The sequence below is a fragment of the Rhodofomes roseus genome (genome assembly GCF_022264815.1).
Source record: "Rhodofomes roseus strain CIRM-BRFM 1785 chromosome Unknown C8Q71scaffold_5, whole genome shotgun sequence".
Lineage (NCBI taxonomy): Eukaryota > Fungi > Basidiomycota > Agaricomycetes > Polyporales > Fomitopsidaceae > Rhodofomes > Rhodofomes roseus.
This window is the reverse complement of record NW_025952961.1, coordinates 1,432,194-1,447,866: the sequence shown is the minus strand read 5'-3', so window position 1 is coordinate 1,447,866 and position 15,673 is coordinate 1,432,194. Positions and strand designations below refer to the sequence as shown.

Here is a 15,673-nt window from a genome sequence, read left to right as displayed (position 1 = left end):
CGCTGCTGCAGCTCCTGGTCCACATCTCTCCGCCTGTAACCTTTGAGCTCTCGAAAACCTCCCCAGTAGCCATGGCACGGCTGCAGAAGAAATCTTCACGTCGCCGTTGGGCGGCGGCTCGCCCAGACAGGCCCAGCGGATTCCAAAGGCACCCGTTGTCTGCGGAAGACGTCAGCAAGATGCACACCTTGTTCGAGGAGGCTTATGGATGGCCTGCACGAGAGTTCCAGATGGAAGGAATACGCGCACAGCTTGAGGGCGTTGACATGATGATTCAAGCCCCCACTGGTGCCGGCAAGACGGCCGTGGTCGCTGGTGCGCACCTATGGCCCACCGACATGCGCAAGGTGACCATCATGGTCTCGCCATTGCTATCCCTTGAGGATGAGATGGTATGTCAGCCAGAGCCATCCACATACAGCTGGTATACTTACCATTTGCAGGTCAAGACGTTCAAGGACCATTTTGGTCTCAATGCTGTTGCCGTCAGCAGCAAAAACGGCTCATGCTCACCGATGGTCGTTAAGGTGCGCATCGTAGTGCGTTCGGCTATCGGGACTGGTCACTGACTGGCCGCCCTGCAGCGCATTCTCGCCCTTGAATATCAAGTAATTCTTGCCTCGCCGGAGATGTTACAGTCACGTACCTTCGTGAGCAGGGTTCTGCGAAACTCGAAATTCACCAGACACATACTCTCCATGGTCATTGATGAAGCGCACTGCGTCTCGCACTGGGGAGCGGATTTCCGCAAGAAATACGCTTCTCTCGGCGTCATCCGTGCATTCCTTCCACGCGGGACACCTGTCATCGCTTTGACGGCCACCCTGACGGCACGCGTGCGCAGAGACATCCATAGCAAACTTCATTTCCCCAAAGGCGGCAGCCGGTTTGTCAACTTCGGCAATGATCGCCCAAACGTTGCCCTTGTTGTTCGCGCCGCCGAGCATCCTCTCAAATCCTTTGAGGACTTGGATTTTGTCATTCCACCATCAGCCGTCCACCCCGAGGATATCCCAAAGACGTGGATCTATGTCGACAACATCAATACAGGGACGGAAATCATCGACTTCCTCACTGACCGACTCGAAGCACGCACCATGCACCGCCGACCCGAAGGCCCACTGCCTGCAGGCCTGATTCGCCCATTCAATGCTACCCTTTCCTCCGAATATCGCACCGCTGCAATGAGCGCGTTCCGGGATGGTAGCATCCGTATACTTGTTTGTACAGAAGCAGCTGGCATGGTACGTTTATCAGCTCGCATCTTACATCAGATTGATCCTTACAGAAAATACCTGCCGTAGGGATGCGACATACCTGATATAGACATTGTCGTACAATGGAAGCTTCCGACGACGTTCTCGAACTTCGTTCAGCGCGCCGGCCGCGTTGCGAGAGGCCGAGGTCGGAGCGGATTGGCAGTACTGATCGTTGAGCGGTCAGCATATTCTATCGACCTCACATTCGCCACCGGGCCTGCGACTGGTCGAGGTCAGACCGACGCAGTGACGCAACGGGACTTACCACTGGGAGGAAAGGTGAAATCAGTGGTGAGAGGTAGGAAGAAGAAGAATCTCAACAGCGCACCGCAAGCGAAGGCCCCGAAGCAGTACGCTGACGCCCACGGTGTCAATCGTGGAGGTACTTCACACAAAGATGATTCGCCTACCGCCGAACAGCCTCGACTGGACACTGAGGCGCTTGACGAGGGACTTCTGGTGTTTGTGCAGAGTGTCCGCTGCCGCCGCCGCATTTGGGCGGACGCGTTTGAGAGCCCCCTGTCAGGTTCGTCATGTTCTGCAGCCTTGCCTTCAATATGCGCTAACGACGTGCACACATTGCTGCAGCACCCGCAGGACCTTGTTGCGACATCTGCGAGCCAAGCCTGCTGGATCGCACACGCCCCGGGATGGTTCAACGCGCGCAGAAAGGAAAGCGGATTGCACGCGGTCTCCCAGACGTGGAGGCGCAGGTCAAACTATGCGAGTGGAGAGATGCGGTGTACGAACGCGACCATGCGGGCCGCTTATACGACTCCATGGCCATCCTCGACGACGGCCTGATCGAACGCATCGTCACATCGGGGGACCTGCCGAAAGAAACACTCACCTCAATGCTGAAGCCTTCATGGCTCTGGTGGGACAAACATGGCGACGAGCTGATAGCATACATCACCGCGCTCAGCATCGAATTCACGCCCAAGCCGGGGAAGAAAACGAAACAAGCGAGCGCACCTGTTGTAACCACTGACTCCGGCCCTCCACCTCTCCCAGAACCAGTTCGAACGGCTGGAATGAAGCGAACGGCGGTGAGCGCCGACATCGACAGCACGTCGACTGCTGATCCTGGCGACGCTGGTGAGAATCCGATGGGTGTCCGTACCGACTCGGATGAAACTACGGTCGTCGTGCGCAGATCAGCTACTAAACGAGCGCGACGTGGCGCTCGCGACGTTCAAGTTGATGGCGCAGCCCCATCTGGTGTAGTCTCGGAGCCGCCGTCCACTGCCACTAGCAGCCAAGGTATAGACGGTCAAGTCGGTGTTCTGCCCTCTCACCTGTTACGCCCCGCTTCGTACGAATCGTTCTGGACTTCGTTTGGTTCATTTGCAGACCGTGCTTCGAGTTCAAAATCATGACATTATGGTTATTGTATGTACATAGTAGTGCAGAGTGTATTCGAAACCGTACACGCGAGTGGGTCGCGCCAGAGAATAGAGGCGGACTCGAGCCGTGCTCAGTCCACAGTGTACTCAGGAGGAGGATGCGCGCGATTTCACTAAGTGTCAATTCTCACGGGGGCCCAAATCGGGCAGCGCTTAAGACCCCCCCGCAAAGGGCGACCGATTGTACCAGCCGTTCTTCGAACGCTCATCGGAGTTCGAAACGGCTGGTCACGAGCCTAGACAGCGCTCACTCCTCCTCCTCCTCACAGGCCATAGGGCTACGTACTACTACTCGCTACATGACCCCCAGCCCCCCTGATCCCTGCCCTACACTCATCCCGAGAGGTGTCACCTCTCGCGGCCCCGGCCCTCTCGCCACGAACCGGCGGGGCGGGTCGCTCTGCTAAAACGTGGTGGGAAAAAACCCGAAAAAACCCCCAGGAGTCAGTGCCGGTTCTCCGGACATCTGACGAAACTCACAGAGCGCCAGACCAATCCGTGACAACCGTCGGCTGTCCTCAACGCCTGAGATCTTCAGGATGGGCCGCGCCACATCCATCCGCAACCTGGCATGGTGGGCAGGGACCAGGGGCACCGTAGAGTTGCATCGCCAGTAGCATGCATTGGTAGCCGTTCGGTGAGTCCCATAACTTGCAACGATGATATAGTCGCACGCGGGGCGACTTTGTGGGGCGGAGGCTAGGCCGCGGTCTGGACGGGCTCCTCGATGGGGACCACCGCCATGGGGACAGTATCGCATAGCTCGAAGATCGAGTGTACGTATTCCGCGAACACCGCCACTACGTCCTTGTCTGCACTGCAGTCCGCGAGGAAGCGCTCCGGCATTCGCTCGCGGCTTATGCGCCAAAGTGGTCTACGAGCAAATACCGCATCGAGGAACTGTTTGCGTGCATGTCGTAGTTCTTCAGCCGAGCACTTGAGTAACACGTGTACCTCATCCTCCACTGACCCCTGTAGTCTGCAGAATCTGCACAGTCTCTGTTCGCGAGGGACCGTCGGCGTGTGCCAGCGGAGAACCTCGACAGCTAGAGGATGGTCTGATGCCAGCAGGCGACATAAGGCTAGTCGATGACCTCGGTTCGTGACAGCAAGGTACGCGCGGCGTTCCAACGCAGGGTCGCGTTGCTTCCGCGCGGAGAGGATCGTGAGTCGAGTTGACCCGTTGATCTGCTGCTTGAGGTCAGTGACCAGCGATGTTCGCAGGTCCTCCAGGCATCCGGCGACGCCATCTTCTGTGAGTGGTGCTGCAACATCGAAGTCGACAGGGGTGGTGAGCTTGGATAGGGCAAGGCGAAGGTCGCCAACCCAAGAAGCCTTTCCAGACAGGGCCAAAGCCCGCGCCTCGGCCAAAGCCGCAAGGGGCAGCGCGGGTCGCGGCAAGAAGGCCGTCTGGACACCTCTCGCAAAAGAATACCACGTGAAGTGAGACAAGCATGAAGAATCAGACATGATTCTGTCCGATTCTTCATGCTTGTCTTGCTACACGTCGTCTTCTTTTGCGAGAGGCGTCCAGACGGCCTTCTTGCTGTTGACGGGTGGCCAGGTACTGGCCCAGAGAAAGGGCTTGCTCCAAACCTAACACTGTACAGAGTCGTCTGACTTTGACTCTGAGGCTCTGAGCAGCCTCCTCTGCCTATCATCCTCACTCAGACAATGGCCAGCAGCTCACTGGAACTACATCACCTGGAGAATGACTCACCCGGGTTGGCCACACTACTTCCGGAGGTGCTAGCTTTGTCTAACGTGATCTTCGACGCCGACCCTCAGTCCAAGTACGCCTCGCTCGACGAGTGGAAACGACGTCTCTCCGCTCCTGGTTCCGTTGTGGTGTACCTCTCGCCTCCGTCAAGACCAACCCGCCCAGTCGCCTTCTCGTTCACGCACTCACGACACCATACACTACCGCTCGCAAGCGGTGAGACCGACACCATGCACGTCTGGCTAGCTGGCGTGCTCCCGGAGAGGCGGACGGAAGGTTGTTTGGCGCTGATGGTGGAGGCGTTGGGGTCATCGCAAGTCCTGACTGTGTGCACGACCCCGGACGTGTACCCGGCGATGTGGAGGTGGCTGATGGGGTGAGGATGGTCGGTCGAGCGGGAACTTGGCGGCGGGAAGGTGATGCTCCGCAGATCGAAGTAACTGGGATCCGAGCTCTCTGGATAGCCTGACTGTACCTAAGGGTACGTGTGTATTGGCCAAGGGAGTGGTGAGCGGGAGTCGTTTGTGCGCAGCGGTGAAGGTAAGCAGTATATTATCCCGGCTATTATCGTCTGCAACGGAGACTAGTTCAGACCGCCATCGGTCCTTCTATTCGGAGGTCGACTCCATGGTAGATATGTGAACATACATTGATCCTCGTGAATGCCTTCGATTTGCCATTGTGTAATGCCTCGAGCGGCGCCGATGACACGCGCGAAGTTCGTAATGGACTCGTCTCATTCAAACCGTCACTATTGGCGATGTATGAATGAGATGCTAATTCGACGGTACCGGTGTTGCCTTGGGCTTTTGCGCGTGCTCCGCAAATCTTCTAGTAGTGCAACTCCCCCCTTTCAACCCATACCCAAGACTCAGTGATACAACACGAATGACGCTACAAACAGACATGTGAAGTGCAGATCGCAGACAGAGACCGCAACACACCGCTCACGCAACGATCGCGATCTTTTCGTCGCCCGTACTAGCGTCGTCACGCGGGTTCAGCGCATGCACCGCAATCGAGAACTCCTCCATCTCATGCTCGTTGCGCCCGCTCTTCACGACGCTCTCGACGGACGTCGTTCCCGCGCTCGCGGAGCCCGCCTTCGTGCGCTTCTTGCGCCCGTCCTTTACGCGCGCAGCGAACGGGTCGACCTCGACCCGCGCGTGGCTCTCGACAGTCACGCCGACGCGCACGGGCTCGCTCTGCTTGCTGAGCGTGATGCGCCGGTTAAGGCGGCCATGGCGATCCTGCTATGTGCGAGTTGCATCAGTGGGCAGCCGTGGCCATAGCGGCCAGAAAAAGGGAGTACCAGTTGGTCCACATCGATGTCTGTGACGCCATTCCATGCATCTCGCAGAGACGCACGGGAATTGAGCATCTAGGGCGTGTAAATGAGAGCGTCATAGCAAAAGTCGGAAGAGCTCACAGCAAGGATGGATAGCCTGGTATTGGCACAAAGTCAGAGAGCCTATCGCCGAGGAAGAATATAAGAACGAACGTGTAGACTTGCCCTAGAGGCTACCGTTGAAGAGTACCGTCAAACAACTGGCAGGTACGGATCAGAAATTGGCGACGTACAATGGCTGCAATGAGCGACCAATTCGTCGGGAACGTGGCCTTCTATTCCTCCAATGAGCTTCGCCAGTATAAGGAGGCCGCTGCAAAGAGGCGACTCACAAACACGATCATGTCTACTAGCTGTACCGCTATCAGGCTCTACAGATCGAAGTTGAGGGGTCACGAAAGATCACTTACGGACAGGAACGCATTCAAAAGCGGAGACTCAACGCAAGTGACCACCAGGCGGCGAATGACGGTGTCCGTTCCTAATTAACATGAAATATCAGCTTGTCAGACGGACAGGGTATATGCGCGACGCACGCTTGAAGCCCGTTCTATGCCTGAGCAGGTAGTACAGCAACAACAATCTGTCCCCAACGTGATGAGCAGGGAGCAAGATGTCGCCGGAGCTACGCAAGAAGACACTCACGCATCAACGACATTTACGAACACGTTGATTGCGAGCGTCGCCTGGACCATCGCTAGCTCTGCGTCCAGCGACACGGGACTGCAAAAGGATGGCAATCGACCATCAGTGACTGTTGTTCACATAAGAACATGTTACTGACTCCGACGCTGCCAGGCTCGCGCAGGTGTTTACAAAATCCATGACACTGGCCGACACAGAGCAGAGCGAGAGCATGCCGAACAAGATCCATGACTGGCTGAAGATTTTGACGCGCCATGTGAAGTACTGCTGCACCACGATGGAAATGCTACGTTTGTTTCACGCGCAGTCAATACGTTCGCATCAGCTCAGGAGTGTGCGCAGAAGGAGTGGACTTACATTGACATGACAACCCCGAGGGAAGCCGTCGTCGCCCAACATTGAATAGACAGCGCCTCGTAGTTCCCAAAATTCTGCACGGAGAAGAACCAGATGGAGTAGAGAGAAAAGCACTCCTGGATCGTAACCATTGTGAACAGTATTGCTACCATCGACCTACACCCATAGTGAGCTGCATAGACCAACACGCAAGCGACCGCGAACACTTACTGCGTCAGCCAGGCATCGTACCCGCGATAACCCAGGTAGCTGACGAACTGGTTCAAGTTGACGCCGTACAGGAAGGTGCTGAACATCGTCCCCAGGAAGACGGGCGCGTAGTACTCGCGCACGAGGAGCTCGTCCGCCGCTACGCCCGAGCTGTCGACCATGGTGTCTACTAGTGGCGCAGACACGCCCAGAGCGCAAGATGCGAAGACGACACAGGGGGACGCGATGTGCCGACGCGGGGTTATTCACATAGGTTATAACGAGTGGAACTTGGGAGCGGATGGAGACGTTTCCGCAGGCATCAGTAGGAAGTTTATGGGCAGGGCCTGTGGCGGTCGTGCATCTGGGGTTCAAGCTCCGGGATGCACGACCGCCTGAACGCAACGGCCTGCCCAGTCTCGGCGCTTGAGAAAAGGATCGCGTTGAGATGTACCTGATTCATTTCGCGTTATGAAATGCTCAGGCAGTCTTCCAGTCTTCCATTACCATCTGTTCGGGGGCCGGAGCGATGTCCAGTCATCTGTCCGAGTCAGAATTCGCCATCAGTTTTCGTCAATAAATATATAACGGGACTGTTTCGTACCTTGGTCAGTGTTATTGGGATGCCAGTGGGACTTGGTGATTCCTATGTTGCGCAGTCTCGGACGGACAGTATTGTGTACAGCAGACGTGTATGGGATGGTAGTCCATCATTCAAATCGGTCGCGGAGATGCTCCTGCTTATGTCCAGCTCTGTTGCAGCCGGTCGCACGTAGTGGCTTGCGCTGGGCTTGCGGGTGCAATGACGCTGTTGGCAGGAATCCTTCTTTTGGAAGTGCGGTTGGTAGCGCCCACTATCAGGCCTATCATTCCCCTGGTTCCTTGTCTCGACGTCGGGCTTCCAGATTCACCTAGAGCTACGCAACGTTTTCCCTCCTACATGAGCAGAGCACGCTCAAGTCTAAGGCTGGATCTACGTGGAGGCACATTCATGCTGGAGAGGCCCCAATACGCTGTGGCTACAGGGCCGCGCCCGGTGGTCAGCGTGCACCGGAAACAGATGAGTCCATGTATGAGCTACACGGCTGCAATTTGACCATACCATGCGCCAGCAATGACCATCGAATTTGACGAGCGATGATTTGGGGTGGCCGTCATCGCATTGGCGGAAGAGCACAAATCCAGTCGCACACGACCGCAAGCGCCATCTTGATGGCGGCCCGGAAGGCCCGGGCTCCGGCACTGCTCGCTGGTGACATAGCCTATGTGACATAGTAATATGTGCAAGTGAACCACTACCGACAGAGTTCGCGTGTTACAGTCTTCTACGATGTCGATATGCTGTGTTACGAAGGTGAGTATGCCATGGGTAACTGTGTCAGGTGACGGATCCGTGGCATACCAGTGAATGTTTGCGCGTAGATAAGACGCACCACTTTACTCTGCCTTCACCCAATCCCGCACGAGACCAAGCTCTGATATCGGTGCACTGCCCTCCTTAGCCGCATCCTCCTTGCCTGGCTCAGCAGGCTCCGGGTGTACACCCCATCCTTGCATGATGAAGAACATCCTATCGCGCACACACCCACATACCACGTTTGAGTCTCTTCAGCAGAGAAGAACTGAGCGACGCACCACCTCAGCCTATCCAATCGGAAGATGTGGAAGAGCAAGAACCAGATCGCTGCAGGCTTCTCGGTGAGTACGGTGTGGCAGAGAGCATGGGCGTGTGTGAGAAGGCACGCACTGAGCTCCATGTACGTGAAGAAACCGAGCGCGCCTCCCCGCGCGCCGCGCTTGACGAAGCGCAAGACGTCTACCCAGAGCTTCATGTCCTTCGGCGACGGTCGCGCGTCCTCGTCCATGAGGAACGTTAGGAGGATGCGCATGTCTAGATGTCGAGATGAGCTGAGGAGGACGTTGAGGCGAACGATGCGAATACTCACAGATTCCGATGTGGCTGGCAGCGTGGAGTATGCGTGAGTGCCCGCATATGCGCGTATATTCGACAGATTGGCTCACAAATGTCCGCTGAATGACAGTCGTCTCACGTCAGCAGTGACCACGCTCAAGTAAAACGACAAGATTCTCACACAGTGCCTAAAGATCTATCAATACCTACAACGCATGCCCAATGTGTCCACTCACCGATTGCATTCATATACGAAGAGTTCGTCATCAAGACCGACCAGTCCTCTGTGGCGAAGTTTTGGAGGTAGAGGTTCGGGCGCTGCGCATGGATGCTATCACAACTTGTTCCCGAGCGGCAGCCAACCTAACTCACCTCGTACGTCTCGGGGAACAAGTCCTCTGGCAAGAAGCCAATCTCCGGTTTCTTGAACCCAGTGGCGAGAACAATAACATCCGCAGGGAACTGAAACGAATATACCCACTTTAGCATTGACTCTGAAGGCCACGGGACAGTAGAATCGACGCACCTCTTCTTCTTCACCTTCGTCCCCCGGCTTTGAGGACCGTCCACGCACACTGACCTTCACGCCACCTCGGGTCAGGCCCTGTGTGTCTCCCCGTATGTACTTGCAGCGACCCGCGCGCACGTGGTCGAGGAACTCATCGTTCACGACCTGCTCAATCGTTTAGAAGGTGAGTCGGAGGGGAAGCGAGGCGCGGTGGGACGCACAGGGGTGCCCTGGAACAGCCCGAGGTGCGCGGGCGTCAGGTCCTCGACGCCGTGGTAGTTCCAGATGGTGATGAACTTCTCCCAGATGAAGCTGTACGCCAATCAGCACCTGTGGGCTCATATGTGAGGTATGGCAATTGTACGCACCTCAGCGGCATCTCGCGCCCGAATGGCTGCGCCGAGATCAGAGTATCGATGATCATGTTCCTCGGGATGACCCACTACACATCCAACATGCGTCCACATCCGTCAGATCGCAGCCCACAGCAGCATACACGCACCTTGTCCTGGCGCGCGACCATAACGCAGCCCTGCGCGCCCCGCGCGAGCGCCGTCTCGACCGCCTCGACACCGCTCGCGCCGCTGCCGATCACGACGACGCGCTTCCCCGCGAGCTGCGCGTCGTCGAGTTCCGACGAGTGTAGCAGTGTCCCCGCGAACGTTTCCCCATCTCCCTCTCCCTCCTCCTGCTTGTCCTCCGCATCTGCCTTGTTGCCGAGCTGGCTGTGCTTCCTTTCCTCGGCGTCTGCCTCCGACTCCGTCTTGCTCTCGTCCTTGTCTGGGGAGGGCGACTCCTGCGAGTCGCGCGCATCCTCCTGGCTGCGCACCCTGCGTGCTTTGATCTCCTCCATATCCGGCATTCCCGGGAACTTGACCCATTGCGGCTCGCCACACGTCCCGATCGTCACGATGACCGCGTCGAACACACCGTCCGCGCCGTCGTTCACGATCCAGCGTGCATGGCCCTGTTGGCAGGGATCAAGGTCTTCTGTTGTGAGCGGGATGAGTGAGTACGACGTCGTGAGGTGACTCAGGGCGATGGCGTACCTTCTGGTACGTTGTCCATCTCCTCTGGTGTGGCACGTCGGACGGAGGTGACGCGCGTGTTGAGGTGTGTGCGTGGCTCAAGGTGGTATTCCTTCCAAGTTCTGCGGATCTCTGCAAAGAGTGACATGTCAGAAGTCACACGAAATGGGCTGTGGCACCAGATGTTATATGATCGAAGTGTCCCGCTCTGGGCTATCCAGATGGTTATTCGAAGTAGTACATCCGGTATCTCACACGGTATCGCACGCTCAGACCTTGTCATGTTCGCTGGCACATACCTGACAGGATTGCGTCACGTCGCGGGAACATGCTGCTCCAGAGCACACCTGGGTGAAAGCGGTACAGCAGGGAGTTGAGCTGAAGACCGGAGGTGGCGTTGACGTTGGCCCAGATGCCACCTACAAAGAAGTCGAAGTAAATATGAATCCTAGTCCGATGAGACTCCCGGCGACGTACCAATGGATTCGTGCTGGTCGTAAATCACGACGTCGAAGCCATGGGCGATCGCGTGGGCTGCGCTGGACACGCCTGTAAGACCAGCACCTATGACGGCGATTCTGCCGCGAGGCTTGAAGTTCTCGGGCGGTGCTGGCTAGATGGGACACAGTGATGAGATCGCGGCAGGGCACGACACAGGTACTAGTAGACTCACCGGCTTGAAGAGCCATATGATGACGAGCTCTACGAGGATGTAGAACGCGTCAAAGAGCAGACGCAGGACGCGCGCGGGGGAAAGAAGTGTGGCGATGTTGCCTTTGCGCGCCGCGCGGAGTGTGTTGTGAGCGAATTGGACGGCATTGTTCTTCTCTGCGGCGAGAGCAGACATCATTGCGGCTGGGAAGTTGTGGGTTCACTGGGTGCAGGAGGGGAGGAGGAGAGGTTGGGTTGGTGGGGGCAGGCTGAGGGTCCTAGAAATACAAGTATACAAGTCTGTGCATGCGTGCGGGGCGAGTGACGACGCACGCCGCAGACGCGTGACGTCATGGCCTCGTCGCGTCGCGTCGGCGCGTGCACTGAGCCGGCGACAACTGAAGCATACTCTAAGGCGTCTCCTGGTCGCTCGGCCTGGCAGAGATGCTGCGACGAAGCTGAGTAGCTACATGCATGTACATAGTACATACATGGGAGTAACTGAGCGCACAGAATGTGTGGTACAGACTTACAGTGATGTTAGAATTCCGAGTCCGATGATTACGGTCAATAGCAGTTCAACCCCCGATGATAAGCTTCAGCACCCGCTCTCGTACAGCCACAGGCGCGTTGTATGTCTACATCTGAATCTTGGACTCAGTCCCACGTCCGTTCTCATCTTACAGCTGTCATTCAGATACTGTATTACATTGCGAAAACGACGTACGAGATACATATAAGTACATGTCCGAACTAGTAGGCGCGGTCTGCTGCACGCGGACAGTCGCCAGCCCCATCAAATATAGAACATCGACTCACGAAGGTTGGGATGGATGCCATTGCCCCACAGGCGCATAGCCTCCTGGTAAACCCGCTCCTTCTCCTCATCCTGCGACAGCCTGCCCCTGCTGCTGCCACCGCCCACAGAAGACTGCTCGTCCCCGAGGTTCAGCAACGCGTTCAGGTAGAACCGCGCCCGTTCACACGCGAGGTCGGCATAGTAGGCGGGCGGAATCAGGCTGACGGCCTTCGTCGCGCGCGCGTAGAGGTAGCTCGCCGTGTGCGTGCCTTGCTGCAGGGTATCCGCATCGTAGTGGAAGTCGTCGTAGACGACGAAGTAGTGAGTCGGGCGGACCTCGCCTTGCAGGCCGTTGTGCGCCTGTCAGATCGACCGTCAGCTGAGCGCTCGCGCTGAAGATTGTGTCGAGATACCCACCTGAAGGTACCAGTCGAAGCCGTAGACGTCGGTGATACCCCGGTCCTGTATGGTCCCAGGCTTGGTATTGCCGTTCTTCGTGGCGTCGACGTCCTTCGTCGCATAGAAGCGTGCGTGATGGCGCTTCCCGCAGATCGTGATGGTGAGCTTCGGGTTGTATGGAGCTTTCGGAGAGATCTTCCTAAATGCCTCGCGGATCAGGGGAAGCTCCTCTCGCAACACGAGGTCGTACTGCCCCTATAAGCCAAAGTCATACGTTACCAACAGGAAACGGAGCTGGACGGGGAGATCGCACCTCGGACACGCCATCTCTGTAGACCATGATACGTTCCGGCAGTTGCTTGTTCTTCTTCTGATACATTTGCAACCGCTCGATCATCGCCGCTGTCAGATTGGCCACCATCTGCAAGCAGAGTCAACGTTGAACAGAGAACCGAATGATGTATGACAAACCTCTTTCGCATCCTTGTTCCAGTCTGCTTTCTGCGGCATAAGACTGGCTGGGAACTGTGTGAAATTGTCATCGTAGCTGGCGACCACCGCAGCGATGGAGGGTGTGCCCCGCGTGCTACCAGGTCCAGGGTGAGTGACGTCAATCCCGACGACCATCGTCTTCATCTTCCGCAGCCACTGCATCGACCGATCGTCCAGCAGATGGTTTGTCCCGCCCAGCTTCGTGTTCACCTTCAGCGCAACATTGGAGAAGTACTGGTCCTGTTTCTTAGGGTCACCGCGGGCCTTCCCGAGCTGCATATGAAGCGTGTGCACGCCCAACTCGACATCGCCGAGGCGCTTGATGCCCGGGTATATGTAATTGTCCACCTTCGACAGGAGCACGAGCACGAAGCCCGGCATCTGCGGCTGGATAAGCTTCGCCAACGTCTGCCGGATCTGCTCCAGCGCCTGCCTCCGGTGCGGGTCCACTTCGACGCGCGGCAGCCTCCCAGTCGCCAGGACATTGCGCGGACGGCCGACGCCGGCTATCCCGCTCGACGCGCACTTCCTGCTGAACGTCTGGAGGAACGCGACGAGCTCGGGGTCGGTGGCGCCCCTGAACTCGTCCCGCCCGCCGTCCTCGACGAGCATCACGGCCCAGCTCGGCGCGCTCCCGCCCTTCTGGAACTTCACGTCGAGGATGTTCCAGCTCGCGTCGCGCACGTTCGGGCGGCCCTGCTGGTACGCGATGCCCGGCGGGGGCAGCACGCGGCTCGGCACGACGGCCATGTCGGGGCTCACGCTGATCCCGAAGCCGTTCAGCGTGGCCGCGGGTGCGTTGGCCGCCAGGCCGAGGTCGGGGAATCCCTGGTCGCGGATCGCTGCGGCGTTGAACGCGGGAGGGTTGCAAGCGTAGCGAATCATGTTTGCGGTCTCGGTGGGGCTCAGCTTCCCTCGATATGCTTGTCCTGGGAAGATCTCGCAGAGCTCTGCGGGCACCAGGTTCGGCTTGGTCTTGTTCCCGAGATCCAAGAGAGGTAAGTCGTGAGCGTGTCTCAATGTGATTGCGTGCTCTATCATAGACATCAGTTGTACGTCACAGATGTAGGCGGCGGATACGAACTGCGTTGAAAGTACTGCTCAACGGTCACCATTCCTCCAAGCTCTTGGCAATCAAACCGCGCCTGCCGAGCTGTCTGGCCGGTGAGCCGGAAGATCGCCTTCTTGCGTATATAGCCCAAGTGCTTCGTTGACACCTTCAGCTTCTCCGCGAACGCTTTCGGCATCCCGCCCGAGCTGTTCTGCATGAACGCGAGCATCGCCTCCGCCATGTTGCCCGGCGTGTAGAACGCCGTCATGCAGACGTTGATGTTGACCATCAGCTGTTTGTACATCGGGCGCACCGACATGAAGAACCCACGCCAGGCCTCTACGCCGAGACCGAGGGGCTGGCTCGTCGCGGATGCGCGGAAGAAATAGCGGTTCTGACCGACGCGGATCCCAGTGGTGGACGCGTGCTGCTGCAAGACGAGATTCAGCGCGGAGACTATTGGCTGCATGTCTAGGTCTCGAGCCTCGGGACGACCTTCGGTATACCTGCAGACGAGACATGAGGACGGCACGAAGTAACAGCGTACACATGACGTACTGGTTGAGAGAGTTCATGTCTAGTTCTCGCACGAACTTGATGGTAACGGTAAATGTAAGCGCATCTGCGCGCGGGGCTGTCTCGCCCTCCTCTATGTATCGAACGGAAATGGCGAGTGGCTGCGGGAGCTTTTTTGCCGATATGAGACGCTGACTGCGATCGTGCGCGACATAGCCGACGTGAGGTTGGTAGTCGGGATGGGACTCGAGAACCTGGAAGATACGGATCTTGCGGTCTCTGCCCGCCTGGGCCGAAGGCGTGACAGAAACGTCGTAATCATAGAAGGTCTTCTTCGTGGTCTTGACTGCAAAGAAGTTGGTGCGCAGCGTCTGTGGGGTACCTAGTTTCCCGAAGCCCGGGCGGAGCGGCATCTCGTCGCGAACGCCCAACCTGTTGAAAGAAGTGACGAGTTGGTCGAGCGTACCCAGACGAGAGTCGACGACCGCAGGCGAGCCTGGATTGAAGATGCCCACGGGGCCTCCACGCCCACCTCGCCCCCCGCCGCCTCTGAATCCTCCGCGTCCAAGGTCGCCCCCGCGACCTCCACCCTGGGCGAACCCACCTCGTCCTCCATCGCCTCCTCCGCCTCGAGGTCCCTGCCCGTGATGGAATCCAGGCGGACCACTTCCGCGGCCTCTGTCGCCGAATCCGGAGACGGATGAGGCGGTAGAGACCGAGGGACTGATCCTCGGTGCCGGGCTACCTCGACCTCCTGGGCTGCCGCGCCCTCCTCCACCACCCCCGCGACCCCCAGGGCCTCCTCGACCGCGATTGGCGCCTCGTCCTCGTTGTTCGGCCATGTCTTGCTCTGACTCTGTGGAAGATGACGGCTCGTTGTGTAGATGGTGGTAATGAGTCACTGAGTGAGAGTGAGATGGGATGGCCGCGTACGTGTGGGAAGTCCAACTTATAAGCACGTCCTCAGCGCTTCTGGAGGCTGTGCCAACCTTATACGAAAGAAGCCTTGAATAGTGCGCGTGCTTACTGCGCGTACCGGCGGATGCCGCTCTACGCTATTGGGACGTAAAGCTTGCGTAAAGCATGAATGTTCATTGCCGCATGTTCCTGCGACTGCGTGCAGCCCTAGGAAGTAACTCATAATTAGTACGTTACTTCGCAAGCGAAGCCACAGTGCATGAGCACTCACCGAGCGTCACCGGCACCATTCAGTTCGCGCCCTGCTGAGTAGATCGTGGGTGCTTCGGTCAACTCCTGGCGCAACCTCGCGGACCATATACATTGCCTGACATGCGATGGCAATGACAAGCCACACAGAAGCCTGGAGTACCAATGGGCGGCGAAGTGGAGGCCCGGGACTCGGGACTCGGAGACGTCAGTCACAACGACACCA

The 15,673-nt window shown here is 57.6% G+C and overlaps 6 protein-coding genes across 6 annotated transcripts; 2 read left to right on the top strand and 4 right to left on the bottom strand.

The window, feature by feature from the left end:
• Nucleotides 1-71: 71 nt before the first annotated feature.
• Nucleotides 72-2,486, top strand: C8Q71DRAFT_855472 (P-loop containing nucleoside triphosphate hydrolase protein; the record flags this gene model as incomplete). Its single annotated transcript, XM_047927181.1, has 6 exons — nucleotides 72-392; nucleotides 444-527; nucleotides 585-1,244; nucleotides 1,305-1,785; nucleotides 1,848-2,357; nucleotides 2,416-2,486. The coding sequence occupies 6 exons, from the start codon at nucleotides 72-74 to the stop codon at nucleotides 2,484-2,486; spliced, it is 2,127 nt and encodes a 708-aa protein (XP_047781839.1).
• A 1,055-nt stretch (nucleotides 2,487-3,541) lies between these two features.
• On the bottom strand, nucleotides 3,542-4,039 carry C8Q71DRAFT_674953 (uncharacterized protein; the record flags this gene model as incomplete). Its single annotated transcript, XM_047919701.1, has 1 exon — nucleotides 3,542-4,039. A coding segment is annotated over one exon (498 nt), but the record flags the coding sequence as incomplete, so codon positions are not given.
• A 299-nt stretch (nucleotides 4,040-4,338) lies between these two features.
• C8Q71DRAFT_481020 (uncharacterized protein) lies at nucleotides 4,339-5,079 on the top strand (the record flags this gene model as incomplete). Its single annotated transcript, XM_047918830.1, has 1 exon — nucleotides 4,339-5,079. A coding segment is annotated over one exon (427 nt), but the record flags the coding sequence as incomplete, so codon positions are not given.
• On the bottom strand, nucleotides 4,833-7,106 carry C8Q71DRAFT_893313 (uncharacterized protein; the record flags this gene model as incomplete). Its single annotated transcript, XM_047928702.1, has 12 exons — nucleotides 4,833-5,638; nucleotides 5,698-5,766; nucleotides 5,815-5,830; nucleotides 5,887-5,906; nucleotides 5,967-6,008; nucleotides 6,066-6,086; nucleotides 6,144-6,214; nucleotides 6,270-6,316; nucleotides 6,379-6,456; nucleotides 6,518-6,664; nucleotides 6,742-6,891; nucleotides 6,946-7,106. 12 exons carry the CDS (start codon nucleotides 7,104-7,106, stop codon nucleotides 5,333-5,335), a joined length of 1,128 nt encoding a protein of 375 aa, XP_047781836.1. The 3' UTR covers nucleotides 4,833-5,332.
• A 1,008-nt stretch (nucleotides 7,107-8,114) lies between these two features.
• On the bottom strand, nucleotides 8,115-11,552 carry C8Q71DRAFT_746170 (FAD/NAD-P-binding domain-containing protein). Its single transcript, XM_047923056.1, has 14 exons — nucleotides 11,046-11,552; nucleotides 10,850-10,985; nucleotides 10,672-10,791; nucleotides 10,394-10,504; nucleotides 9,847-10,334; nucleotides 9,713-9,786; nucleotides 9,566-9,656; nucleotides 9,363-9,509; nucleotides 9,209-9,298; nucleotides 9,072-9,154; nucleotides 8,871-8,884; nucleotides 8,672-8,815; nucleotides 8,560-8,608; nucleotides 8,115-8,494 (listed from the first exon to the last, which is right to left on the bottom strand). Exons 1-14 carry the CDS (start codon nucleotides 11,220-11,222, stop codon nucleotides 8,362-8,364), a joined length of 1,857 nt encoding a protein of 618 aa, XP_047781835.1. The 5' UTR covers nucleotides 11,223-11,552; the 3' UTR covers nucleotides 8,115-8,361.
• A 267-nt stretch (nucleotides 11,553-11,819) lies between these two features.
• Nucleotides 11,820-14,693, bottom strand: C8Q71DRAFT_702667 (Piwi-domain-containing protein; the record flags this gene model as incomplete). Its single annotated transcript, XM_047920263.1, has 6 exons — nucleotides 11,820-12,182; nucleotides 12,240-12,476; nucleotides 12,535-12,642; nucleotides 12,693-13,747; nucleotides 13,798-14,270; nucleotides 14,323-14,693. The coding sequence occupies 6 exons, from the start codon at nucleotides 14,691-14,693 to the stop codon at nucleotides 11,820-11,822; spliced, it is 2,607 nt and encodes an 868-aa protein (XP_047781834.1).
• Nucleotides 14,694-15,673: the final 980 nt, after the last annotated feature.

Coding starts and splice junctions, on each gene's coding strand:
- C8Q71DRAFT_746170 (XM_047923056.1), bottom strand. CDS start 11,222: ATGATGTCTGCTCTCGCCGCAGAGAAGAACAATGCCGTCCAATTCGCT. Junction 9,299..9,362: donor ACGAAGGTGAAGAAGAAGAG/GTGCGTCGATTC, acceptor TATTCGTTTCAG/TTCCCTGCGGATGTTATTGT. Junction 8,495..8,559: donor CGATTGGATAGGCTGAGGTG/GTGCGTCGCTCA, acceptor TGTGCGCGATAG/GATGTTCTTCATCATGCAAG.